The sequence below is a fragment of the Pteropus alecto genome, unplaced genomic scaffold (genome assembly GCF_000325575.1).
Source record: "Pteropus alecto unplaced genomic scaffold, ASM32557v1 scaffold110, whole genome shotgun sequence".
NCBI classification, from domain to species: Eukaryota; Metazoa; Chordata; class Mammalia; order Chiroptera; family Pteropodidae; genus Pteropus; species Pteropus alecto.
In genome coordinates, this window is record NW_006431920.1 from 2,501,818 (window position 1) to 2,529,533 (window position 27,716).

General features: G+C 34.3%; 1 protein-coding gene across 24 annotated transcripts in view; it reads left to right on the forward strand.

Moving 5' to 3' along the window:
• TRIP12 (thyroid hormone receptor interactor 12) overlaps window positions 1–27,716 on the forward strand; it is a 132,504-nt gene that overhangs the window by 52,751 nt on the left and 52,037 nt on the right. For 16 of the 24 annotated variants that reach the window (XM_025043231.1, XM_025043234.1, XM_025043235.1 and 13 more), the window contains exons 3-8: window positions 1,884–2,006; window positions 2,804–3,606; window positions 17,984–18,089; window positions 19,612–19,748; window positions 25,317–25,400; window positions 26,413–26,508. In XM_025043231.1, coding sequence (XP_024898999.1) covers window positions 1,884–2,006; window positions 2,804–3,606; window positions 17,984–18,089; window positions 19,612–19,748; window positions 25,317–25,400; window positions 26,413–26,508 — 1,349 coding nt within the window. The remainder of the gene's footprint in view (window positions 1–1,883; window positions 2,007–2,803; window positions 3,607–17,983; window positions 18,090–19,611; window positions 19,749–25,316; window positions 25,401–26,412; window positions 26,509–27,716) is intronic. The other 8 variants (XM_025043247.1, XM_025043248.1, XM_025043249.1 and 5 more) reach the window with 2 other exon arrangements.

The window sequence follows — 27,716 nt, forward strand, 5'->3', positions numbered from 1 at the left end:
TTTCAGTTAAAGAAGATTTGATAATCTATGACGATCTTATGAAAAATCTGAAATTCTTCCAGAAATGATTTAAAGAAATCATTTAGTGCAAGAAATAGCTAGTTCAGTAGATTCCAGAACCACTGCCCTTTGTACTGTGTTAAACACTCTCAAGAAGCTCAAAACCATTTACTCCAGTATTTGTAAAGATAGAAAAAGTCAAAAGGGAAAATCTGCCCTTGAGATGTTTGTTTAATTTTGTCGAAGCTGGTCTTAAAACATCTTTAAAAGTTGACTCTTAAAGGAGAAAGTTAAAAAAATCAGACTCCAGAGAGTGGACCCAACTATGATAACTGGTACAAATGTTAGTGGAGATTTAATCTTTTATTAAAATGATGGTAATTTTGTTAGGACTCTCATTACAAAAATAATATAAGTTTGAGTACTCTGAATCCGATCTTATTTTCACTTAGCCCAGTTATTTTTAGTGGGCGATTTTGCAGAACGTGAGTTTTAGGAACACCCATACAATGATATAGAAGCTCCTGAATCACCCCCACCCACACTTATCCACCCACCCGTCCTTGGGCTATAATTTACTAAATGGACTCATTCTGGTGCTTCCTAAGAGTTTGTTATGAATTTTACTGTACTGTTCTTTCTAATTTGATTTATAGTAGATATAACTTTTACTGATTCTTAAACACATTATGCTTTTTAATAAAAATTAATGTTGAACATCAGGGTTCAATAAATGAGGGAGTTGGTAAAATGAGCTAAGAGAAGACATCAAGATTCATTTAGTGTTGAATGCTGTGATATTCTGATAGACTATCCTAGATTGGGCATTATTATTTTATGTAGATTTACTTTATAGTAATCTGAGCATTAATAATTTATAAATGGTTATAATAAAAGAGCTTTAGTATTAATGAAACTTATCATTAGAATATGTTCTTATGTTACATGATTTACATGGATGTTCGCTGCGAATTACATAAATTCCATCTGTTAACATTAATATCTCACCTCTATAACGTCAGCTTTTCTGGATACATATTAATGTATGCCTCCTTTGCTTATGAAAATCTCATGTAACTATTGCCAAGGGTTAAAAAAAAAATCTATAACAACTGAAAACAGTTTCTTCATGTCCCTCAAACTTGTTCTCAGAACAATGCTGACATAAGGATTTGATTTATTATAAGTATAAGCCAGCCATCTATCAATGATGGAATCTTTTGAACATATTTGGAATATTTTGTTATAAATTCTCTCTAGGACTTGGTTGTTCGTGTACTTTCTGTTGGTTACTGCTTTAAATTATTAACAAATATCACTCTTAATTTCATGTAGGTTTATTTACTATTTAGTACTTCTAATGATTTTCTGTGTAAAATAAGTTTGAGGATTACTTTCATCTGCCTCTGCATTTACTGTGTTATCCTGAATTATAATGTACAAATTTGGCATTAGTATCATTTTAGGGATCACAAATTGTTGTTCCTATAAAACTTTTAAACTATTGTAGTCACATTGTCTATTAAAAGTAGTGTTTAGGTCTAAAATCTGGATTTGCTTTTTGCAAAAATTGGGCATATTTAATGTCTACAGTAAAATTGCAGAAAAATTTATTATTGGTTAAGCAACTATAATATTATACAATTATGACAGCTGGTAAAATCTTAACTGTAGTGTTGAGAGACTTGGTTCTAATAGGCAGTTACTTTTGCCAGATTGATTATCTGATAGAATAACAATTATAGAAATATTTGGGAAGAAGGTGGGTCAGTAATGAAGAATTGGGGAACTTTTTTTAAAAAAATGAAAAATTATTTCACTTTCAGTATTGTATTTGCATCTCATTTTCCTGATAGATTTCTGTTTTGATTTTCTGCTGACAGGTCACATTTAGGGCAGGCAAAACATAAGGGATATAGCCCTCCTGAGAGTAGAAAATCTAATTCTAAGGCACCCAAAGTGCAGTCTAATACTACTGAGCTGTCAAGGGGACACCTTTCTAAAAGGTAAATCTTCACATTGCTTATACATTTTCAAGGCAGAAGTATTTGCATATTAATTATTGCATAATATTAAAACTTACCAGGTTATCCCAAAATGTTATGATACCTGTTTTCATTATTTCTCTGAGTGTCACTTTTTGCATTAATACAGTTCATCAACTTTTGCTGTGATGTTGATGCAACATGCCCTAGACAATGCTTTTTTTTTGTATGTTTATTTAGAGAGCTCTGAGGTTCCCCTTTTGCTTAAGAAACCATTATAGGCATCTGTAATTGCCATTTTATCATTTTCTTTAATTCTTAATTGTCAGAGCCATAGGTCAATGATTTCTTTAGATCTGATTGGTAGAAAAGGAATGTAACTAAAGATTTAATACTATAGACAGAAATTTCTGACTTTCATTTCGAAAGTGTGTAGTTTAATGTTGTTTAAAATAAGCTTGAACAAAGAGCATCAACATTCTAGTTTCAGCTGGTTCTGAACTGTTAAGCATTCTTTTCCTTGCAATCCTAGTTCTCATTTTGTTATTGGGAGTGTTGGTGTCAGTAATCTTTGGACTAAAGTGTTAACCTGATCTCTTAATATTTTACCACCCAAAGTCAAACCTGCCTCTCTTTTTTTCTTTTTCAATTTTGAACCATTTAAAAAGCTATTTTTATTTAGTACTTGACATATCAGGAAAACGTTTGTACTTTTTTTAAAGCACTTCCGCAGATTTGAGAAGTTAACAAATAAGTATTGTATGATAGGTTTAATAATGTTAGGCTGATATTAACTCTCTTCTTATCTAACCTCTTAGAAGCTGCAGTTCATCATCTGCTGTCATAGTTCCACAACCAGAGGATCCAGACAGAGCCAATACTTCAGAAAGGCAAAAAACGGGGCAGGTGCCTAAGAAAGACAATTCTCGAGGAGTGAAACGCAGTGCTAGTCCAGACTACAACAGGACCAATTCTCCTAGCTCTGCAAAAAAACCCAAAGCACTTCAGCATACTGAATCTCCCTCAGAAACAAATAAGCCACATAGTAAGTCAAAGAAGAGACATTTAGACCAGGAACAACAATTGAAATCTGCACAATCGCCATCAACAAGCAAGGCTCATACCAGAAAGAGTGGGGCCACTGGTAGTTCACGGAGTCAGAAAAGAAAGAGGACAGAGAGTTCTTGTATAAAGAGTGGTTCTGTGTCTGAATCAACTGGTGCCGAAGAGAGATCTGCAAAACCTACCAAGCTGGCTTCAAAATCAGCCGCCTCAGCCAAAGCTGGGTGTAGCACCATCACTGATTCTTCTTCTGCAGCCTCTACTTCCTCCTCGTCTTCTGCTGTAGCCTCAGCCTCCTCCACTGTACCACCAGGTGCCAGGGTAAAACAAGGAAAAGACCAGAACAAGGCCAGGCGTTCCCGTTCAGCATCCAGTCCCAGCCCCAGAAGAAGTAGCAGGGAAAAGGAACAGAGTAAAACTGGTGGCTCTTCAAAATTTGATTGGGCTGCTCGTTTCAGCCCTAAAGTTAGCCTTCCTAAAACAAAACTGTCTCTTCCAGGGTCTTCTAAATCAGAGACATCAAAACCTGGACCTTCTGGATTACAGGCCAAATTAGCAAGTAAGTTTCCATTATGGAAAGAGCCTTTTTTTTTTTTTTTTTAATTAATTGGGTTCTCTTGGTTTGTCAAAAGTGATTATGTATACAAGGTAGTCAGGTTTTTTTTCCCCCTCCTGCACTTAGATCTGTTACTGTACCTTACCTACATAACACTACATAATAATTGATACCATATTTAGTTTTATGGAGACACGAAAGGAATGCTTTCTTATTAATAAACCATCGCATTTTAATGTCTTAATTGTTGCAGCATCTGCTACTTATTTCCTAATATCAGAATGGGACATTCCTTTGGATATTCTTCTATAATCAGATATAAAATTATTCTAGGAATGAGTTGCTCTTGGCCAAGATTGGAGGTCAAATGTTCTTTTCGGTAGTGTACGTTCCTGATGTATGGAAACACTGAGCTAAGGTATTAGAAGAAATGTACCTTAGTATAATTAAACCTTATTCACATGTTTTCTTATGGCCTGTAAGGAGTTTAGTCTAAAGACAAATACCTCTTATGTTCCATGCACTGGGGCTCAGGGTCCTAGGTAAGTGGTCAAGAATATTACCCCCTTGAAGCTTATAGTAAGGTAGAAAGAACTAATGTTTGAGAATAATACATTAAGTAAAGAATCAAACTAGATGGGAGAAAGGGATCTTGAAGCACATTCTTCCTCTCTTATTTCCAAAAGACTTTTAGAAAGCCAGATGTTCATTGCGTTAGAACTTTTGAAAAACCTTTTCAATTATGCAGTTACTGTAATACTAAAGTGTTTTCTTTTTTCTATTTTAGAAAACTAAAAAGCAATTTTTAAAGCATTTAATTTTTTTATAATTAACCAGAGCTTGATTTTTGACCATCTTTTCTATTTTGAGCCCTTGTAGAAAATTTCAGAGCCACATTTTCATAGGGCTAGAACTTTTTCTTGGTTATTAGATTTTATATAATGTCCACTAGTATTATTCTCAAAGTTTAGCTAATATTGAATCAGCCTAACTTAATATTGAGTTAGAGCTTTTAGCTCTGTTTAGTTTAACCCTACATTCTATAACTACTTTCAGTTGATTCAATATTAGCTAAACTTTGACAAGAATACTACTAGATACTAAGTAAAATCTTATGTTTAATCTATATCATTGGGTTGTTGTGAAGATAACATCTTTTACTATAGATTGTAGAATTTTGTTCCATTTAGTATTTTAAATATATAGTACATCTGTATAAAATCTTTGAATTTGAAGGTACTGATATTGGATTAAGATTAAGATTGGTGTCTTGAAGTCAAAAGAGTAAAAGCCTGGGTTAAAAAGTTAAAAAGGGACAGCCAAGTTAAAAAAAAAGTTAAAAATTGGTCCTGCCAAGGTTTCTTGACAGTTGGAGTTACTTGTCTCTGCTTTTATACCTCCTACTTTGTCTGCAGTCCAGTAAAGTGGAAGCATTTGTGCATCTTTGTGATGCATGTCCGTCTGTCTGTCTGTCTTCTTCCATTGGTAACTGTGCTAGCCCTACAGCCAGTGGGCCAGGTTGAGTTTGCAGCATGTTTCATGGGATTCGCTTCTTACCCTCCTGCCTTCCATTCTGCCTCAGCTGAAGAGCTCATCATTTTCAATTCTTATTGCTAGAAGGGCCCAGGGCCAGGTGAGAGCAAATTGTTCTTGAGTGTCATGTCCTCAGCTCTTCCAGAGAACAGCTTCCTCTTTTTAGAGAGAACTCTTTTAACATGATTTTTAAAAGAAAGCTGGACCGTACCAGTGGCCAGTTAGTGGGGTTTCCTTGGTAGTGAAGTTTTGGAGAGTTTCGATGCTGTTTGTTTTGGAGAGTTTTGATGCTGCCCCTGTGCCGTAATAAAACCAGTCCAGGCATTCTCTCAGACTCACTCTACTCTACACGTGCTCACAAACTGACTTAGTACTTTAAAAGTCTATGTGTGTTCTATGGTCACTAATATTGCTTTTCCAGTTTCACTGCCACTGTCCTAGTTCTGAGCTCTATTTATAGCCTAAGTTATTGAAACCAGAGAAGGGAACCAGTATTTGTTTAGCATCTAATAAGTGCCAGGCATTTTACATATGCAGTTAAGTTTAATAAAAAAAAAAAAAAAAGTAGTGCTTTACTCCAAGGAGGTGAAATAACTTGTCTGAGTAACATCTCACAAAAGGCAAGGTTAGGCGTCAAAGATGGTGGGAATGTGTGACTTAGAAGCAGTCGCTTTGTTTGTCGTGCCACTTATTTATCACTCGTGTTCTCCGTGTTTTACTGTTGAACTGTCTTGAGATGTTAAGATCCCAGAGGAAACAAGTTTCTACTTGATTCTTCTTTATTGGTGCTGCTTCATCTTTAGGGATGAATACTGTGTGAACCAGGGATCTATATCTTCCCATTCAGTACATATTTGCTGCTTTTCAAATAAGTGGAAAACATTTCAAAACAGAATAGTAAGAAATAAATGTGCTTACAAGGGCCTGACAACTTGTAAATACTTTACATGGATTGTCTCATTTACTTTTCATCAGCCCTATGTGGCAGGTGCTCTTCCTATCCCTTACAGGTAAGGAAACTCAGGGTCAGTGGTCAGTTTTCCTTTCCAAGGTCACAGAACTGAGAAGTGATAGAGCCAAGAGGCAAACCCAACCATCTGGTTCCAGAAATCACTTGCAATAATAGGACTCAAAAGATTGAGTAGATTTGGGTGAGCTAAATCTCGGAAGGCTTCCTGAAGTCAAAAGGGCAGGGTGAAATTGAGGCATGATTAAGTGTGCCAGTCACTCAGGAAAGAGTTATGTAAGAAGCAATACTGCAAGAGAATTGGGCAGTACATTAAAATTGGTAATGTTATTTAAGAATATAGATGCAAAATGAGGTGTCTTAGACTCTGGGTTTCAAGTGATGGTATTTTTTTGCTTCTCTCTCTCCTCCTCTCTCCCTCTTTCAGAGCTGTTAATATAGAGCTAAAAATCTTGGATTTAAATCCTAGTTCTGCCATTTTATCAACTGGTGACTGTGGGAAAGTTTGTAAACTTTTCATTATAAAATGGGCATAATAGTTTTTTGAGGGATAGATAAATACGTGAGGAGGCTTAGCACAGTGCACAGTACCTAGAACGCACCACTAGATTTCGGATGCACAACTGAAGTTGAGTATTTCATAACAAAACATTTAGAACAGTGTTACCAGTTTAAGGAGTAGCTATCCTTAGATTTTGAAGACCCTGGTGTAAAGTTATGTTATTTCCTGATGATTTTGTGAGGTTGGGCAAATCACTGGCAACCTAATCCCTAATTTTATTTGCAGAATGATAATATTCATTCTCGTGTGGCGGCATAAATAAAAGAATGATTGTGAAAACAGCTTTGTAAAATTGAAATACCATATAAACATTTAATGGTGAATTGAGAGTTGTTTCTATATATTTGAAAGGCTTTTGTTTGTATGCAGTAGGCTTTTTTTTTTAAAGGTTAACCCAGAGAGCAGAATTAAATTCAATGGGTAGAAGTTGAGAGACAGATTTCTGATTAGTATATCTCAGGGAAACAAAATCTGTAAAACAAAATCTGTACTCTTTGTGGGATAGAACTCTTTGTGAGATAGAAAGCATACCAAATTTGGTAGATTGTTTTCTTCAACTTTTAAGAATCCCTGTACCTGTTAATTAGAATGTGACATTTCCTCAGGTAAAGGCTCATTCTGTGATTGGTGAGTAAAGAAAGCTTCATGGTCAAGCACATTTTCCCCAAATTATAGGAGTAACAGTACTTACATGATGTTGTGTGAAACCCATTTCCCCGTGGTCAGATATTACTCAAGGAGATTCAGGTTATGTATTATTAACGTATGGAAAACTGAAAAATCTTACGGTAACTTTTGCTTAAGTCGGTATTTATTAAATTTATTTGACCACCTATTACTTTGGTAGATAGCAGCGGTCCCTGGACTGTCTTTGGGAAATGATATAATACGTTCAGTGAGGACACTTCGGCAAGACCATTTGTAGTGAGCTGCTCCGGCAACTGTTGAACAGGCTGGCGAACAGGTTCCTGGTGAGGAACTAGGGCTGGCAGGAGAACTAGTGAAACAGCTAGTTCTGTGATGCGCTTCCCGAAGCCTTGCGGCTTGCCAGCTACAGCTGATCAAAATAGCTCTGGGACAGAGGTCACCCTGTATCAATTGGTAGAGAAGTCTTGAGGATACCCCAGAAAGGAGAGGGTTATGTGACAGTTTTTAATGAGCAGTAGGAAATTATTATTGCTATGTGTTAAGTGCACAGACATTCTTAAAAATGTATGTAGCATAAATGTAAAACCGGTGGGGCAATGTCATGATAGAAATGATTTTTAAAAATATTTTTATAGTATTTTAAATATAATATTTAAAGATTTTTTATAATTTGGCTTCAAAACACATTTTGCTAATCTACCTTTTTATAAGCTAATTTTGAAATAATTTGCCTATTTTAAAGTATGTACTGTCTAAATAGAAGGTTATGGATGACAGAAATATAAGAAACAGTTTGTGATCAAAATCTGGGTAATTATGCAACTTATTTATAGAAAAATTTAAAGGTATTATATTTCCAGTCTGATGTGTCTATTTGTAGATCTAGTCAGCAGTAGTTACCAGCTTATTTCCAGCTTGAGTTTCAAACTCTTCTGGTGACTTGCATGCAGCCTGTGGCCATTATTAGAACTAGACAAGAACCAGGCAGATGCCGAATTCTGGGAAGGTAATTCTGCTTAGATTAGGACTCTTTCCATAAACTTGAGACATGATGCTTTGCACTTCTAGAGTGAACGGAGGAAATGAGAATGAAATGATCAGGAGAAAAGAAGTTAAAAGATAAACTCTTGATTCACCGAGTTGGGTCTTGTAGGGTCATCCCTACTGAGTTTAAAAATTGAATTACTTTTTAGCTTTGTGAGGTATTGAGAGTGAGGAGCTTAAAGAGAAAACGTTTGAGTATTAAAAGGATTTATACTATTAGGCAGCTGTTAAAATATTTTAAACTTAAAACTTTAATAGTTCTAATATGTAACCGCTTCGAAAAATTACCAGCAATGATTCTTAACATTTTGAGGCTCAAAAAAAGATATTAAATTTAAAAAAAAATGGGTTCCCAATTTAAAAAAAAAATTAAATGGGAATGAGTATCATTGGCCTTCTTAGGCTTTGCTTGTTTTGTTTTACATTGTTGGATTTGAACCAGCCATGGTATGTATTTTTGTATGCCAGGTTAGAATAAAAAGTAATTTAGCCAAATTCTGTTTTACTGAACTTACATGTAAGTTAGTGAAAACTCTTTTATATTTGAGCTTCTGTATTCTGTAATATCTTTGACATTTTTGATTGTAAAATCTTTGTTATTTATAAAAAGAATAATCCAGAAAATATTAAAATGTGCAAAGAAGAATAATACAAAACCACTTAATTCCATCACTAAAGACTACCTCTTTCCTTGTGTGTTTATCCTGCTATTTTTAAAAAATATTTATCAATGCTTAAACACAGCTTTAAAGTCAAGTCATAGAAGATTATTATTAAGAAACAATAGTCTTCCTGCCACATTGTCCTTCCCCATTGCTGATTATTTTGGTACTTACTTGAGTGTCTCTGAATTATGTGCTCAGATGTCTGCTTGTTGATTTTTTTCACTGCGAGCATTATTGCATGTCTTATGTCAGATTTACACCACCTGTTCACCCACCAAACATATACTGTACATACTTCTCATTTTCCCAGTCATGATTGGCACTCACTGTTTATATGGCTATATGTAAATGCTATTTAGAGTCATGTAGGAACTTTTCCCTTCTTGCACATTTTTGTTTTTTCTGAATTTAGTAATTTTGTTGTTGTCTTCCTTTTCTGTGAGCCTGTCGCTTAACTCCAAACTCTACTGCTAATTGTTTCAGTCTTTACTCATTCTGTCTACATGTATCTGCTTCAGTTTAAGAAGAAAAGAGGACTCTGATGGCTGCTCTGTTAAGCCTGGTTACACTGCCTTCGGCCTCTGCATTTTCTTCAGTCCTTCTTGTTTGCAGATTCCACATCTTTCTTGGTTTAGTATTTCATTTTGGTGACATGTATCTTTCACTTGCTTTTTAAGAAAACGTGCTTCTGAAATTTTAAAAAGCTTTTTAAATTTTTCAAACTTTAAATGTTTGAAAATGTGTAACCTTGATACTTGTTTGGCAGATTGAATATAGAGTTCTGGATTCGAAATCATTTTTCTTCAGAATTTTGAAAAAAAAATTATCTTTTAGCTTTCAATACTACAAACATTCTGATTCTTGATCTGTTGTATATGTAACCCATTTTCGGGAAGCTTGCAGATCTTTACCTCCATTAGTTAGAAATGTCATGATATTGTTATAGCTGTGGGTTTGTTTTCATTTGTTAGGGTGACCAGCAGCCCTGGTTTCCCTTGGGTTTGGGGCATTCCCCAAGACTCACGACTTTCAGCCTTAAAACTCATAGTTCCAGACAGACCAGGATGGCTGGCTGGTCACTCTATTAAGGTCCTGATCTTTTTGTTCTTGATTTCCTTTTTTTTGGGGGGGGGGTTCTGCTTTCTGGTAGATTTCATCAACTTCCAACCTTTCTATTGTTTTTTTTTTTTTTATGCTGACTTGCTTTTCATTTCATTTTTTTTTTTTTATGTTTGCTGTCTTTCATTTCAAACTTTTAATTTGTTCTCATTTTCTTTTTATTGTGGACACATTTCTTTTTTTTCTTTTCTTTCTTTCCTTTTTTTTTGAGGACATTCAGAATGAGTTTTCTTTGTTGCACAGTCCTCTAATGTAGTTATTTTGTGGGGGAGGTTGAGTTTGCTTCGATTTTGGCTTTCATACTAAGAATTTTCTTCAGATTTTGGTAACTCCTGGTTGATTCCTCATACTAAGTGTAGGGGGACCAAAAATCTTAATTTGTAAGCTCTGAACACACAAACAAGATTTGACTGAGATTCACTGTCTAGTGTACTCGTTGGTTTATTCATTATAAAATCTCTATCATTATGTTTAGATCTTTGGCGTGGGGGAAGGAGGGCGCTGGTAAAATTCCATGGGGAAGATTCCTTCAAACTCCTGCCTGGAGGTGAAGGCCTAACTACTAAGAGTTCTAGTGGCTGAGCCGGAGAAGAGGGCTAGGAAAGAGGCCATATGCCATGCATTGCATGTGTTCATACTTGATCCCGCCCTCTCTCTCATTTTTGGTGTGGTACATCTATTTGCAGTTATATGCTTTGAGAATTTATTTTGTACTTTGTAAAGAAAAAAGATCTTGTTGTGTTTTGCTGCCTCGGCTGTGCAAAGGGGGAGGGGATCTGACTGCTTCATAAATAGCCTATCAACTAATCCTTACTAGTTTTAACTCTGAAGTCTGTCCAGAGTACCAGGTACCATCAGTTCCTGAACCTTTGTGGGATTCTGAGTGTCATTCTAATTGGTAGTTTATCTCTGTTTTCTAGCTTCAGTTTCTGGACTTGCCAGTGCATTTAGTACTGGAATTTCTGCTTTTCATCGTCTAAATTGTGTTGTAATAATAGTCTCTTCCATTCTTCCCATCCTGGTGGATTTATGCGTCAGATTCTTTTAATGCTATTTTAGTGGAGTTTCATAAGAGGACAGAAGTGAATGCTTGTGTGTTCAATATTCTGTCTTTACCCAGAAGGCAGTCACTTTTCTATGTATATGCACATACTTTTTCAAAAGTAGGAGCTTGTTCTACGTGAACAGTAGGTGTTGGTTTTGTGTCTGTTGTAAGCCAGGCTCCATAGCAGACACTTGAAATAAGTTTCATCCTCATGATGACAGAATAAGGTAATAATCCATATTTTAGATATGAAGAAACCAAAGTGCTTTATCTGCCTAAACTCTTACTAATAGACATTTTTTCTTTTTAAAGTATAAATTTTATCATTTTTAATAGCCATATATGGATGTACCTTAATTTAGCCCATTCCCAACTAATGGGCATTTATATTCATCTAAGTTTTTTAATTGACTATAGCTTCATAATTTTGCATAATTATTCTTTTGTTGGGTCACTGCTTATGATCCTTTGAAATACCGTTGTATGTTTTAATTTGCCCCTAGAAATATATGAATTTACGTTCCCACTAGCAGTATGAAAATGCCAGTTCACATCCTCATTAACTAACTCTGTGTTCCTGCAGTTTTTATTATGATACTGGTGTTTATTTAACCGTTCCTTTTTACTGGAGATTTAGCTCTTTTCCAGTTTTTTATTATCATAAATAATGCTTAGGTTAACATCTGTACATTTTTAATTTTTAAATTCATATTGACAATACATGAAATTGCTGTGCTTTGACTTATAAGTACACATTTGGTTTAGAAAATTCCATTTGGGATTTAGCTCACTGTAATCTTCAAAACTTTTATTCCTACTGAGTGATTTTAAAATAAACGTATATGATCCTTTTTTATATGATAGATTACTTTTCATTTTGTGAATTCATTTTACCAAAATAGCCATTAATAAAGATGTATAAACTTGAAAGTAGACAATACCAAGTTTTACTGAATTCTCATGATTCTGTGCTGGCTGAAGGAATCAAGAGCTAGTTACTAAAACTATACGCATCATTAATTAATTCTTTATTAGGTCCAATTTTTCCAGGGAAAATGGTGCTATTACATGATTCTATATTGAACTCCTCATGTGTGGTAATAGTCATGTTATTCGGTGCTTTTTTCCTTCCTTTTATGAATTAAATAAGAGTGGTTCTGAAAACTCTTTGAAATAGATTTAACATGTAAATACATGGTTACTTAATATAATTAATTGTTAGCTCTTTGATTTATTAAAAAATTGGGGATTGTGTTTTAAAGATCAATCATAGTCATCCTTTGATACTTATATATGTAAATGAATTGTAGCATTTTCTGGATAGTCACCCTCGTTTTAGGTTGGTATGTGTACCTTATATTGGTTTGTCTACTCCATTTTAAAATGGAGATGTATTTACTGTCTAGGAATATGACAAAAACTGTAAGTTAAAAAAATTAAGAGACAATATTACAGAAAAATTAGTACTGAAACTTGTACTACTAAGATTATTGTTTAACCTCAGGTATTGTTTTTCTTTTTGAAACAAAGGATATTTTTGTTGTTTTGGAGAGTTTTTAAAAAATTTGATTTTCAAAATTTAGGCAAGTACTTATACTGTTCTTTTTTTTTTTTTGCTCAAAGTTATTAAACATTTTCTGTAAAGGGCCATATAGTAAATATTTTAGGTTTTACTGACCACATACAATCTCTGTCACATCTTTTATTATAACTCTCCATAAATGTGAAAACCATTCTTAGCTAGTGGGCTGTAAAAAAAACAGGCCGTCAGCCAGATTTGGCCCACAGTCTAAAGTTTGTTGACACCTACTCCAGGATAAAAATTTTTATGCCATATTGGCTCAATAATCAGAAGATTTGCATTTACACGTGATGGATATTCAGTCAAAATTAAATGGAAAGCAGTTCACATCACATGACTGATAAAGCCAAGAAATTGGCTAGCTTCAGGCTTGGCTGGATGCAGGAGCTCAAATGAAAATGGCTTTCTCTGTCGCAATCATTGTGATTTATGAACCCCTCATTCTCACACCCCTAAAGAATACTGTCTAATCATTTATATATCAGCTTGTAAGAAAGTCCCTTATTTCTCCTTGGGTCATGTGCCTATCCTTAAAGGGATCGTTGTGGTGGAGGGCAGAGAGGATGGTGGTTGTAGAATTGTAATTGGAGGTGATTGAAATAGTCTGGCCAGTTGGAGTCCCACTTGTTTAGGAATTACTGTGAATGACAGTTCCATCAATACCACATGGAAGAAGGGATAGGAAATAGCTCCTCAGAAAATTTTTTCTTTTTTAAAGGCAGGGTACTCAAAGGGTTGCTGGACATTATACAGTAGATGTCTACTTGATCATCTTTTAATGTCACTTTATAATGACTATATAAGTTGGAGAATAAAAACATTCATGTATTTGAATGAAGTCATTGTTCATTGAATAAAGGTGTTAAGTCAACCTTTCTCCTGCTTTTCAAACAGCTTGATCAGATACATTGATATTCATGTTTACTTTGACTCCTTTTACAGCAAAAGGAATCTTTACGAAATTGGACAAGTTACTTATTGTGTTGCTAGAATACTTTGTCATGGAGTGGCTATTTTTTCATTGTAGGACTTTGTAATAGGTCTGATATGTGTGTATATACCATATCAAAGATTAGCATACTATAACAGATCATGTAAGAATTAAAAGTAGAATAAAAGCATGACAGAATATGTATCACCCAGTTGTATATTGCTACTTTTAAAGTAACTTAGCAATTAGAGTGAAGGCCTTACTTTTCCAGGGATTGGAATTGTTCCCCCTTTGGTGACCCTGGGAGTGAAGTAGGCAGGTCTTGTTACTACTTTGCTTATTTCTTCTGCAAAATGACAAACTTGGAATCATTTCATAGTTGTGTGATTTAATGAGAAATACTTTTTAAAATTTCAGATAGAAAATAAAAACCAATTACAAGTAGAAGGGAACCCAAGAACATTTTAACTATTTTTACGCTAATAAAGGGTCCAGAAGGCAAACTATCTAAGGCCCTCAATCTGTTGATTTTTTTTTTAATGATTATATTTAAAAATCCAAGCCTATAGTTGGATGCACAAGAGGTTTTATTATTTCACATTCGAATGTCACACTGCAAGGACTCATTTTTTAAAAAGATGAAGCCTTGGATTTTGAGCACATCAGTTTGGGGTTGAAATGAATGTTGAAAAGAAAGAGTAATACCCATATTGTAGAAAAACAAATCAATTAGGACTTTTAGAAGAGAAAAATACTGCTAGTTTCATCTTTATCAAAAGGAATAAATATTATAGGAATATATTTGTAGGAATACAAATACATGTATTCTTATACCAATGTGATAAGGTCAAGAGCTTTGAATAAAGTAATATGTCTACGTGTATATCTAACCACACAAAGGCTTTGTGAATAAGCATGTGTTAATCTGATCAGTAGTATTCTGATTGCTTCTCAGAGTGGCATTATAAAAATAAATGATAAATGCAGTTTTCTTCCTTACAGACTTGGGAAGGAGGGTTATGTGGTGTAGATGTGTTTTCTTTATGCACATGTGTTTTGATTGGTTTTCAATAGGTTGTAGGTTTATTCTTACCATGTTTCCTCTTTTAAATACTTCTTACTTGATCAGTAGAATGAAGGAAACACATTTTAATTCTACGAAAATACTGCCTTTTTTATATGGAAAGTTTTAAAGTTTTCTAAATGAACCAGAAAAGCAAAATTTTAATGCCTTGCCAGAAGTATGTTGAACATGTAATAGTCTGTGTTTTGCTTTGGAGTAAGCTTAGGAATTGTGTGATTGGCTGGGTTATGCACCAAGTCAAAAATAATAAGCAAGTCAGTTAATATTTTTGTGTACGAAAAGTAAGAATTATCATAACGTTGTATCAGAAAATGTTTCTTTGAAAAACTCTACAACCAGTCTAAAATTGCAAAGATAGTATATCCGAGCATTATCAATTTGCTGAATGGCCAAAGAAAGGTTAAATTATATCTATTTTCTAGAAAGTATTTGATTTAACAAACTATTTCAGCTTCAACTTTACTTTTTCCTAGAATTTATATAGTTTTTCCAAAGCTTGACTTGGTTTGTTTAGAAATGCTAAGTTTCTGATTACCAATTTGTCACCACATGTGAGATGGATGTTCCCCTGTTCCAGTTTTTGGAGGAGAGTATGTCAAAGCTAGCTTTGTCTCTCATCCTGGGCTCACATAATGTTACAGATAGTAGTGATACCTCTTTTCCATAGAGAGCATTATACGGAGCAGCTCCTTTACCATGAAATTGCCTTTCAGAAAACGAGATGTTTGGTGTTACTTCCTAGGTTATCAGCCTAGATGGCGTAATGTCAGTTAGCCTAACAGTCATCTGACATTGTAGTATGATTATGACATCAGTTATAAATATTTTTCTATTCCGCTCTATTTGGTTCTTCTCTGCCCTACTTCTCTGTAACTCAGTCCACATCTCTTACAGTTTAACACAAAGGATGGATAAAGAGGTGGTGCACATGTACACAAAGAAATACCGTTATCACTACTCTCTAAAAAGGAATGGCCTACTAATATAATAGAGAGAAATTTAGCAACACGAATTTATCTCTAAAACACCATATGACTGCATTTATGTGAAATTCTAGAATAGCCAATAGCAACAAAATAGCAAATCAGTGGTTGCCAGGGTCCCGATGTGTTGAGATTAACTGCAAGGGCACGAGGAATTTTTTAGAATGATGGAAATGTGTGTCTTGATTGTGGTGTTGCTTATAAGGGTGAATACATTTGTCAAACTCATTGAACCCCATACACTTAAAATGAGTACATATTATCATATGGAAATTATGTTTGAATGAAGTTGTTTAAAAGAAACACCAAAGTCTTAAATAAAATAGGTCATGAGAAGTGAAGTGTAAAAAAGTTTGGTCAAAAAGTATACTGTCAACCTCAAATTAGCAATATAGCAGTACACAGTACATTAAGTTGAATATTTTATTTTGAATGTCACGAATGGATGTAAAAATTTGTGCTAGTGTTCATTTCTGTATCATGGTGTATATAAAGACGATTTAATATTACACGAAGTGTTAGTGACAATAATACAAGGATTTTTCTAAAAGTGAATACACTTTTTTTGGTAGTTTTAATGTAATAAACACTCCTGTTTTTTTCTTCTCTAAATTGTACATTTTTTAGTCTGTTCTAACTTAGTCACACAAGTTAGAAAGATGGATGTAATTTAATATTTTGAAATATTTAAAAATTTCTGAATTTTTTTAAATATTAAAAAATAACGATACTGATTAACTGACTATATTAAGCTAGCTTTATAATCCATATGCCATGTCCAGTCTTTCTGGTGGCTGGACTGTGTGTCCAGGCCAAGATAAAGTAGTATAGAGTATTATTTGATCACATCAAATAATTCTGGCAATATACTCTATAGAAAATCAACCTAAAAATAAAATAGAAACTTAAGAAACCCTGAGGCTAATCATCTTTCCTCACTTAAAGGTTTATTCTTTCATCTTTTCATGCTAGTTTGAGGAGTCTAGATAAACCTTTCACAAAAGTAATTTTGGGGAGTGGGGAAGGACCCAAAAGATATGGTTTAGATTACTAAATGGTAATGCCAACATAAAATTTTGTCTTTATAGCTTCTGTTTTGTCTTTAAAGATTCTTGAATAGATTGTTTTTCACTTGGCAACTTTCATTATATATGCTATAAGTATCATCCAAAGTTGAATGAACTGAAGTTTTAAATTAGGAAGAGACCTAGAATCTTTTTTTAACCCATCTTTCCCAGATCCTTTACTGGTGTTTTAATCAAAATCAAGAGTAAAGAATTTCTTATCTTTCCACTTTAAAGAAGTTGAAATAGTTTTAAACTTCTTGGGAAAAAGTGATCTGGAGAATTGTTAGTGTACAATTGATTTGAAAAAGTTAACATCTATTTAAGATGATGCCACAATTCTAATGGAAAGAATGCTTGTTGACTTCGGAGGCCTTTCACTGATTGGAGGTCATTTGTTGATAGAGAACACACTGCCCAGTATTTTGTCATGTATGATGACATCATTTGGGGAGGAGGAGGGTAGATGGATGTTCTCATGGCTTCCCCATTGTTCATAAAATAGTAATAAACTTTAAATGCTATACCTTTTTAGAATCTGTTAACTCTGTAAAGGTATTAATTAGCTTCCAGAATAAGCTGTAAAGTTTGTTTGATTGATCCCACCCCAATTATACAGTATTCTGTTAATTGGATTTTCTAATAACCTTCGTTCAAATTTATATTTCTTGCTGATGGGTGGTGTAAAGAAAATAAAGCATTTGTTCTTTCATTGCCTTATATAAACCAGGTGAAATGGGACAGTGTAAAGACAATGTAATAAAGGGTTAAATGATGTTTAGTAAAGTTCCAAAATAATATGATGTACAAAAAACCTTTTGGCTTTAGTGGAGAAAAGTAGTGGAGGAGTAGAAACATGGCAGGAACTTTTAAAGGGAATGGTTGAGAGAAGAGGGACTATCATTTACGGTGTAGGATTTCTTGAGTCAAGGTTGAGCCAAAGTGAGAAAATTCAGCCTGAATGTGAATACTTACCCACAAGTGTGGTACTTATGGGAATGCCTAATAAGTACCACATTAACTTTTTGCATGTGAAAGGCCAGGGAAGATGCGGTAGGCTTTTGACCAGGGTGATGACCTGAAGAATTTTGTAATTTTTAATTTTAGGTAACATCTCTTTTTAAAATTTTACTTTTGCATTTCACATATATAGGTTTAAGAAAATCTACCAAGAAGCGCAGTGAATCCCCACCTGCTGAGCTCCCCAGTTTGAGGCGGAGCACACGCCAAAAGACCACGGGCTCCTGTGCTAGTGCCAGGTAATAATTTGGGGTGTCCCAGTTCCTGACTTGTTTATTATCTGTGTTTAGTTTTCATTAAAATCCTTAACTTTGTAAGTTTTTTTAAATTATTAAAATTTTCAATTGAATATTAAATAAATTTATTCTAATATAACTGGTATTATTTTGGTGAATTCTTTCCCAATAGTAGTTTACATATTTTTGCTGTTTTAATCATAGTAGGTTTTTTTTGACAGTTATCCTTTACCGTTTCCTCTGTTGCTATATTATTTTCACAGTTATTGTCAGTAATTAGATATTGGTTGTTTTCGAAGTTCCATTGTGCCAAATAAATCTCTATGAGCATTTTTATGCATATTTGGGTTAGTTTTTAAAAGTCGCTAAATTTCTCTATAGTGTGATTCATGGATCAAAAGGGATGCCTGTTTTAATGGCTGTAACATTGACTAATTAGTGTCTAAAGGTGTTGGCACTAGTTACCGAGTTTAATGGGTGAAGGGGAGAGATGTACTTAATTTTCATTTTGTATTACGACACCTACCCCACAAGAAAAAATGTAGGTTTTGTTCATATTCTTTCATGTCTCCCAATTCTCCTTTCTCCTAGTTGCTGTTTTGGAGCTCATTTTCTAGAAATCAACTACCTTTGATGTGATACAGTATATTAGTTTACATACTTTTATCAATTGGTAATTCAGCGCCTTCAATTTTGTGTCTACTGCTGCTTTCCTGGGCAGCTTCTAATTTCACTGTCGTTTGACTTTAGTCTAAAACATTTCTTTAGAATTTCCTAAGGTAATTTAGGGAGCTGCTGTTTAAACAATATCAAGTTATAGTGATTTGAGAACTTTTTTTTTCTACCTGATTTGCTTACTGATTTGTCTATTAAAACAAAAAGTCATCATCAATGAAATGTTATCTGTTTAATGAGCGATAATCACTTTTTTCCATATCTTATACTATGCCTTCATCCTAAATAAGTATCTCCCCAATTGTCATCTGTATTTATTTATAGATGTTAAATCTTCATAAACTAAAGATTTATTTTAAAGGATGGAGCTATTGTCCATTGTTAAGACAGTTATTTTTTGATGATTTAAGTAATCTGAAACTTAGGTGATGGGGATTTTCCCTACCTTTTCCTCTCCCCCTTCCCTCCCCGCTTTGTCAGGTATCAATCCAAAAGTCTGTATATTGATTTACTGTTTACCGTGGAAGGTAGGGTTCTATTGTAAATGAGTTGAATTGTCTCTGTAGAAGGAGTCTCTTTTCCATTTAGCTGGAAGTTTAAAAATCATTTCTGTCTGTAAGGATGACAACAGCTCATAGCAACACAAAAGCTTGTATTGTGAATGTAATATATAACTTGGAAGAATTTTAAGTATACAGAGTCTTGGTTGTTATCCATAGCAATTTTCTGCAACAATTTTTATGTAAAAGAAGAAACTGGCTTTGTGCTCCATTCATTGGAGCTTTGTGCTGTGTGTTCATTGCTCCTGGTCACTGGCAGTGCTGCCTATGATGGCATTTTTCTGTTGTAGTCGGCGAGGCTCTGGCCTGGGCAAAAGAGGAGCAGCTGAAGCTCGTCGGCAGGAGAAAATGGCAGACCCTGAAAGCAACCAGGAGACAGTAAATTCTTCAGCTGCACGGACGGATGAAATTCCCCAAGGAGCTGCAGGTAGGTTGGCACTTCTTATCCCTAAAATGCATCTGTGTATCTTACAGGTTTATTTAGAGATTAATTACTTTTTAGGTGTACCAAATAGAAGGAAAGAGAAGGGCCAGAAAGATCTGCTAGATATCTTACCCTCAAATGAAGTTCTCGCTCTCTTCTGTTTCACTTCATAGGTTTGGTTTTTTGATTAGTTGGATTCGGTTGTTGTTTAATCCTTTTCCAAATCCAAATTTGTATTTATTACATTCAATGGGCTTTTTTAGGAAAGTATAAGTTTCTGTTTAAGCTCCTTATATATTGACGAGCACATTTAATAGTTGCCCATTGACTGTTGGAAAAAATTTAAATTCATAATAAAAATTAAGGATATGGTATCATTCACTTCATACATGTGTAAATTTTAATTTAAACTGTTATAATTTCTAAAATATACTAAGTATTTATTTTGAATCTAAGCAACTTCAAGAATACTATTTATATTTTTACGGGCTTCTTATTTTTATTCTTGTTTTCTTAGTACAGCAACAGTTAAGCCACCACCCCCCTCTGCCCCCCTTTCAGCTTTAAACATGTATTCTTTACCAATACCAGAAGAAGGCTAATAACTTCAACGTTAACTGGGGCTAACAGGCTTTTAAATGTGGCTTGCTCTTGACATTTCTTATTAGCATTAAGATCCAGTACAAAAATGTTTTAATTCATTATTAGGAACATAATGGGTATGTATGATGCCCTTCAACCAGGATGATACACATAGGTTTGGGTGTAGGCATATATGTTGCTTCCTTGAACAAAATTTTTTCATGTGCAACTGTGTAATATTAAAATATGTGCTAGTTTATTGCCTGTGGTTGGTTGATCATATGTTATAGTTTTCTAGGAAGGTTCTGGTTTGCCCACTACTGTCCATGTTTTATGACTTTTTCTCAGCTTTCTGTCCAGCTTAACATTTTTAACCACTGATCTTCAATTTTATGTGATGTTACTTGCTGAACTTACAGCATCTGTTCTGGTGGGACGGGACTTTTTTCCTGTACCTTTTCCTAGAATAGTTTTTCTGAAGGGTTAGATGGTAAATTTGGGGGAAAATACAGTCCATTGCACATGCAACTCATTGAAGCTTTTTGTGGTATACAGCCTACCCTTCCCAGTGTTCTAATGTTTATTTCAAGTCTGAATATCTAAGTGGGGCAATTCCCATATGGATGACAGAAATGGAGCTGCTGAGTCTGTTAAAGTGGACTCATTACAGTAATTACAATAGCTAACAGGAGTGTACACTCTTGCAGACACAATATTAAGCACTTTACATATATTTTCATTTAATATTCAAAACAATCTGCTGAGATGGGAGTGCTGTTATCCTCATTTTATAAGTGAGGAAAACCCGAAGTACATAGTGGTTAAAGTTGCCTTGGGTTGCAAATTAGGATGTGTCTCTCAAATCGAGGCCTTACAAAATTGCACTTTTATAATGGCTGTGTCCTTCTGCTTCCTTAGCATTACAAGAGTTTAATTCATATGGATATAACTGGAGGCTGGAATGAGGGGGTGGTGTGTAAAATTGTGTTCCCTGGTATATTTACTTAAGAGGATAAAAGCTTCAAGGAATTAGGTTCTTGAGACTGCCCTCCTAAACACTCTATTGTGTTTCATTGTCATTCATAATTGAAATCACAGTGTGATCTAGGTATTTTCCAAGTTTGTGTAAAAGATGCATGTGGCAACATTCACTGGTATTAGAGCAGCACGCTAGCTTCATTTACACTTTGGAGGCCGGACCCCTGGATCCTAAAGGAATTCTGCCAGCTCACTAAAGTACTAGGGAAACAGGCGAATTACTTACTAGCTTTATATTAAGTTCTTCAGTGTAATGTGCTTCGGTTTTGTTTTCACTTAACAATTGACATACAATATTATATTTGTTTCAGGTGTATAAACCAGTGAAATGTGCTTTAGTTTCTCAGTATGTAAAATTGGAATTTAAAGAAAAATAAAACCCTCTAAGTTAGTGTAGAGTATAAATCAACGATGGCAACAGCATCTTTTGGCAAGTATTCATTCTCAGATAGCTCTTACACAGTTGGTATAAGTTTTCCTTCATTTGAAGCATTTATTTTGAAATAATATTTTTACTAATTTAAAGAGGTTGATAATAACATCTTTAGTGTTATTTATATATTCATTTTTTCAGTGCTTATTTTTGAAGATCATATCTTCTTGACCTACTTTAGTGGAATCATTGAAATAAGCTTTTTTTTTTTTTTTTTTTTACTGGTAGTTATTAAAGCATTGCTCCACCCTTGCTGTGATGTCACCCTGACTTTGACAGTGTTGTTGACACTTAGGAAAGTTTGTTGATAATGGTTTCCCTGCTGGGTCACTCTGAAGTTTACTGTGATGGAGGCTCAACCCCTTCAGCTTTTATAGAAGTAATGCTAGCTCTTGAAGTTGAAGAGTGTTATCCACATTGTCCCAAGAGTTAAGGGTTTAGTTTTAAGCTTCATCAGAACTGTGCACTCCTTTATCATGCTGATACAGTCTTGGAAATACTATAGATATTAAAGTGGAGAATCAAGTATTCTTTACACCTGCAAAACAATCAAATAGTAACAAAAAATGTTCTAGCCACCTACATTTTGCATTGAGAATCTTAATTTCACAAGAACAGAGTCAGATTGTAAAAAGAAAGCAACTCAGTTTTGTAAATTTTTCTCGCCTTAACTACTTTTGTTTAGTACGACTACAGATCTGATTGTTACCCTATTACCTGATACAGGGCCCATATAAGGCATAATTACATTTCTGACAGCCATTCTGGCCTTGCTCAAGAGTTTTCATGACACTCTAAAAAAAAGTCTTGCTGTTGCTTCTTTAGGTAAACCCTTACTGGTTCCTGTCATGTAAAATTGAATTCTATCCGCATTCTAAAATTTTGTCTTGTTTTCTGCATAAGAGGTTGCAAATCTCGAAGTGTAAAACTTGGAGCTCCATAATAAAATTCTTTGTGTTCTGATTTAAACAGCAAAATTCCCCTACTGTTTTTGTTCAGCTGTGTATTGGAAACTGTCTTACATGGTGCTGTGAAGATATGCTAAGACTAGATGGGAGAGATGCCAGTTTAAACAAAAAAAAAGATCAACACCTCTTAAAATCTGGCATTGGATTTTCTCTGCTTGGTAGTCTCATTTTTATATTTCTGTCTATGGACAGGTCTTGTGCATGTTGTCCAAGGAAGTTTGACGACTTGATTAAAGTACTTTGTCAGTGACTCTTATTGATTGATTACATTGCCTTACCTGTATGATTTTACTAAGAGCTACCCACAGACTAAGCTAGTTTGGTTTATCTAATTTTGTAAAATCTTGCATAGTGTGAGCTGCGGTAGAGAGAAGCTTAATACTTGCGGTAATAAGACTGGCAAAAGATCTTTTCCTTTGGATCCTGTAACTGATTTCTGTCAGAACCGATATTCAACCTCCATTCAAATCAGAATATCACTGCCCTTTTTTGCAGTGGTTCTGTGGCATTCTTGAGGTTGGGACCCTGCTATAATAGTTTTAGCAACTCTTTTTATTATGTGCTTTTACAAATTTTATCTTGGTTAATGTGTTTGTGGCAGTGCAGTTTGAGATATTCATTATTATGTAAGTCATTAGATTCAGCTGTTTAAAACTTTAAAATTTAATTGTAGATTGTAGATCTATAGAACGTTTGAAAGTAAACCAGTAGACCTTCGATAAACTTAAAAAACCAACATTACCTTTCAAGCGAATATTTGTTTTTTCTTTTAAAAATGTATGATTCCAGAGTATGTTTTTAAGAAAACCAACTATTTTATCAAAACTTTGTGTTTGCTTTCCACATGATTGGAAGAATTTTAAAACAAGTTTAAGAGCTATTTTAACAAATTCAGTTGTAGTTGAGCCCCTATGACAGTTTGTTAACAAGGTTTCTGTATAATGTGAGGAAGCAGCTGTACTTGAATTAAAAATTAGTACTGAAGAATATATTTAAGGAGCTGATAGAGTTCAGTTCTTAAGAGTACAACCTATAAAGTCAGACTGCCTGGGTTCAATTCTCTGATCTGTTGTTAGCTGTCTCACCTGGGGCAAGTACCTGCAAAGTCACTAAGCCAGTTTTCTCCTGTGCATGATAAAGCTTGCTTATAATGCCTCTTTGTATGTCTAAGGAAACACATAGACACAGCTTGCATATCACAAACATTTAATGAACGTCACCTCTGAGTAGTTATAGAGTACAGTTATTGGTTATCTCCTTTTTCTTCAGAAGTGTAAATTTTGCTAAACTCCTGTACCCTTTAATAAGTATTTCTGGTTAGCCTGTAATTCTCAACCACGAGATTGCTAACATTTTCTGTAAAGAGTCAGATAGTTGATGTTATAAGTTTTATGAAGGCTCTATTGGAGCTACTCAACTTTGTAGGTGTAGTATGAAAGCAGCCACAGACAGTATGTAAGTGAATAAGCTTGGCTATGTTCTAATAAAATTTTATTTACAAAATGATATGCTGGACCGGATTTGGCATGTCAGCCAGTTTACTTTCTTCTGTTCTTAACCATACATTTTCCCATGATTAAAGAAAAAATCCCAGTGAAATGATAGAAAATAATCAGTGAGGTATGAAAAAAAGCATTATGAAATATACAGTTAATAGTTGGTGTATTAGCATCTTTTTCTTCACAACAGCTCTTTAAATTCACATTACCCATGTGCCTCTTTAAACAGTAATGACAAAGATATTCTTCCTGGCTTGCATTCAGTCATTATTTGTCAGTTTTACAGGGCTTAAGGTACTGTGGATGGTGTGGTCATATATAGATTAAATCTATATAAAAATATGTTTTAGGACTCAACAGACACTATATTCCGGCTAACCTTCTTCAGGAAGATAGTTTCATCTCCTGGTCAGATTCATGACAGAATCAATCTTTATTTGCCTAGACTGAATTATTGGTTGAGTTAGCACTTCATTCCGATAGTAGCATCCTTCTGAATCTGAACTCTTCACTCTACTTTTGTTTTGACATCTTAGTAGCCTGCTCCTTTGTTTGTAGTGACTTGCAGTCATCTTCAATATTTTGTCCTGGAAATAAAAAGTATAATCTACACACACTCTTGAAATTAAAGAAAACAGATAAATGATTTGATCAAGACTACAGTCTAGGAATAAAGCAAACTGAAGAAGGCACACATCCCCAGGGAACATTTCTCTCAGATGTTAGTTTTGCTGTTACCTTTGTTACTAATTGCCCATCTGTTAAATATCAGTTGTTTTAGCAGTGTTATCTCCATGGACCTGTGAGAGAGGAGTTCAGGACAATACTTAATTACGCTCGTTTAACACTGAGATAGTTGAGCCATCTTTTTGTTCCTAAAAGCTGCAGCATGAAGTCTAGAAGAGCAGCAGAGTGTGCATTGGGCAGACATTTAATTGCCTTTACTCATTGTAATGTGTAAAACGTTGCTTTCCTTTTTTATGATAAACTAGAGGTAATAACTTTAAAAGTTCTTCTCCTAATCCTTATTTATTTATTTTTTTCTTTGAAGCCTCTAGTTCTGTTGCAGGAGCTGTGGGCATGACCACCTCTGGGGAGAGTGAATCAGATGATTCCGAGATGGGACGATTACAAGGTAAAGAGTTGGAGCTTATAAGAAACCATTCCCATGGGCTGCCTGTTAACTGCTCTTCTTTGTTGGAATTAATGTAGATAAGCTTATTTGAACGTAATCTAGCAATACCTCTACCTCTGTAAAAGCTGCTTATTTAGTGGTGATTTGATGATTCAAAATTGGCAAATGTTCTCCTGGCTCTTCATTTTACTGTTTAACTAGACAAATTCTTATATATTTATTTTTTATGTTTTTAAAATTTTCTTTATTGTAGTCACATATGTAGCTAGTAATAAATTAAGGAAGATCTTGAAAAGGAGAGATAGCTTAATATATTGTTCTCTGCTACCTAATAACAGTACATCTAGCGTGGTGCTTTTTTTTACCATGTTCTTTTGTTTTAAAATGAACATAAAATGCATACAGAAACTTCAGATGTTTTAATGTTGTAAGTCCTTCTTTGTACGTATGTGTTTTTTAGAAGTGGATGGGTATTTTTACCATCTTCAAGTGGTTGATTTCAAATGTTAGGCTTACAAGAAACATTATTTATAAGTTTTAGATTGCTTTTAAGATCCCATAGGAACTTGTAACACTCTCTTTTTGACTAAAACTCTCATGAATGCAGTTTTTCTCACTTTTTTGGAACTGATAAAAATATTCATATGTATTTAGAGGCTCTCATGACCAGTATTTGAGAATATCAGAGGAAGAACAGTGTAGAGATTTAATGTAATTTCAAAATAAATGTTTTCATTGGGTTTTAGTTGGACCATTTACACAGTTCTGCTAGCGCTGATATTTAATTCCATAAAACCGTAAGATGCCTTGGAGTTGGCACATGGATGTTATAACTTACTAATTACATTAATATATAAGAATGGCCTTGAAAGTTTAATGTAGTGTCTCTTAAAGTTCAAAATGGAAAATAACATTGTTTAACTCAATTATGTAAGATGAATCAGTTGCTTGAGATTTTTAGATAATATCAATTGCATTAACAACTCACCCATTTCTGCTCGTTTCTCTTTAGCTCTTTTAGAAGCCAGGGGTCTTCCTCCTCACCTGTTTGGCCCTCTCGGTCCTCGGATGTCACAACTTTTCCACAGAACAATTGGAAGTGGAGCTAGTAAGTAAATGCTTTTAAAATTTGCCCTCCCCCCCAAATCATTAATAATTAGCTGAGTGCTATCTTTGTTGTTTACCTATTGATGTAAGGAGATTTTCATGTAAGAAAATCTAAGATTTTCTTATGTACTTTTATTTTTGATTTGGATTGGAATCATTTTGAATTGGAATTAGAAAACCATCCAAAATTTATAGCAAGATTGACTCTGTGTTTTTTGAACTATAGAAGAATAAAGAATCTCAGATGATTACATTGATTATTATAGCATCTGATTGCATGATTTGCAGAGTTTTGTATCTTGAGTTTTTTATGGTATAATAAAATTTAGCCCATAAGACAATCATAATATGAACTTGAGAGAAAAAATTTCTTCCCAGAATTACCAGTCACTAGACTCATTTAATCAATGTATTATAATCCAGAAGTCTTATCATATATGGTAGACAAAACAGTGACTCTAGAGTCTCAATTGTAACTAAGAATAACTTTTGCATAATTATAAATCCAATTAAATGCTTTCTGGTGTAGGAATACTATTTTTAGCTTCCTTAAAATTTACATTTAAGCTTTTTTTTTTTTTTTTTTAAATAACTCCATCAATAATGTTTCTATAGAATCAGTGGGCTATTTGAAGACTTAAATTTTGGTTAATTTCAGAATTTCTCGTGTTACTGAATGAAGCCTGTTAACTCGGACCTTCCTAATATGTTTTTATATAATATCCTGTCAACTATTCCAAGTTTTTTTTTTTTTAATGCAACCTGTGTGTATTTGCTCACTTTTGTGTACTTGCACTTGAATTTTTCCATTTTTCTGGCCTTAACATTTGACAGGAAATTAAGCAGCTGTATTTTTTGGTTTTGTTTTTGTTTTTGATGCCCTGACTGGCACTCAACTCTCAGATAACATACTCTATTGCAAGATTCTCATGAAGGTAGTGTCAATGCAGTGAAGGAAAACAAAGCACAGGGTAAGAATATAGGTTGCTTGGTGGGGAGGTGTAGATAGGTTGGTTAAAGAAACCTTCTCTTAGGCACAGCAATTTTGTGAAAGATCAAATGAAGTGAGGAGACCCGCTCTGCAGAGGTGTGAGGGAATGAGGAAGTGTAGAGCCACAGGTGGGAGTGAGCTCAGCATGTGTGAGAAATAGAGAGCAAGAGGGGGCCTGTGGCAAGAATGAAGGGAAAGTAATAGAAGATGAAAACGGA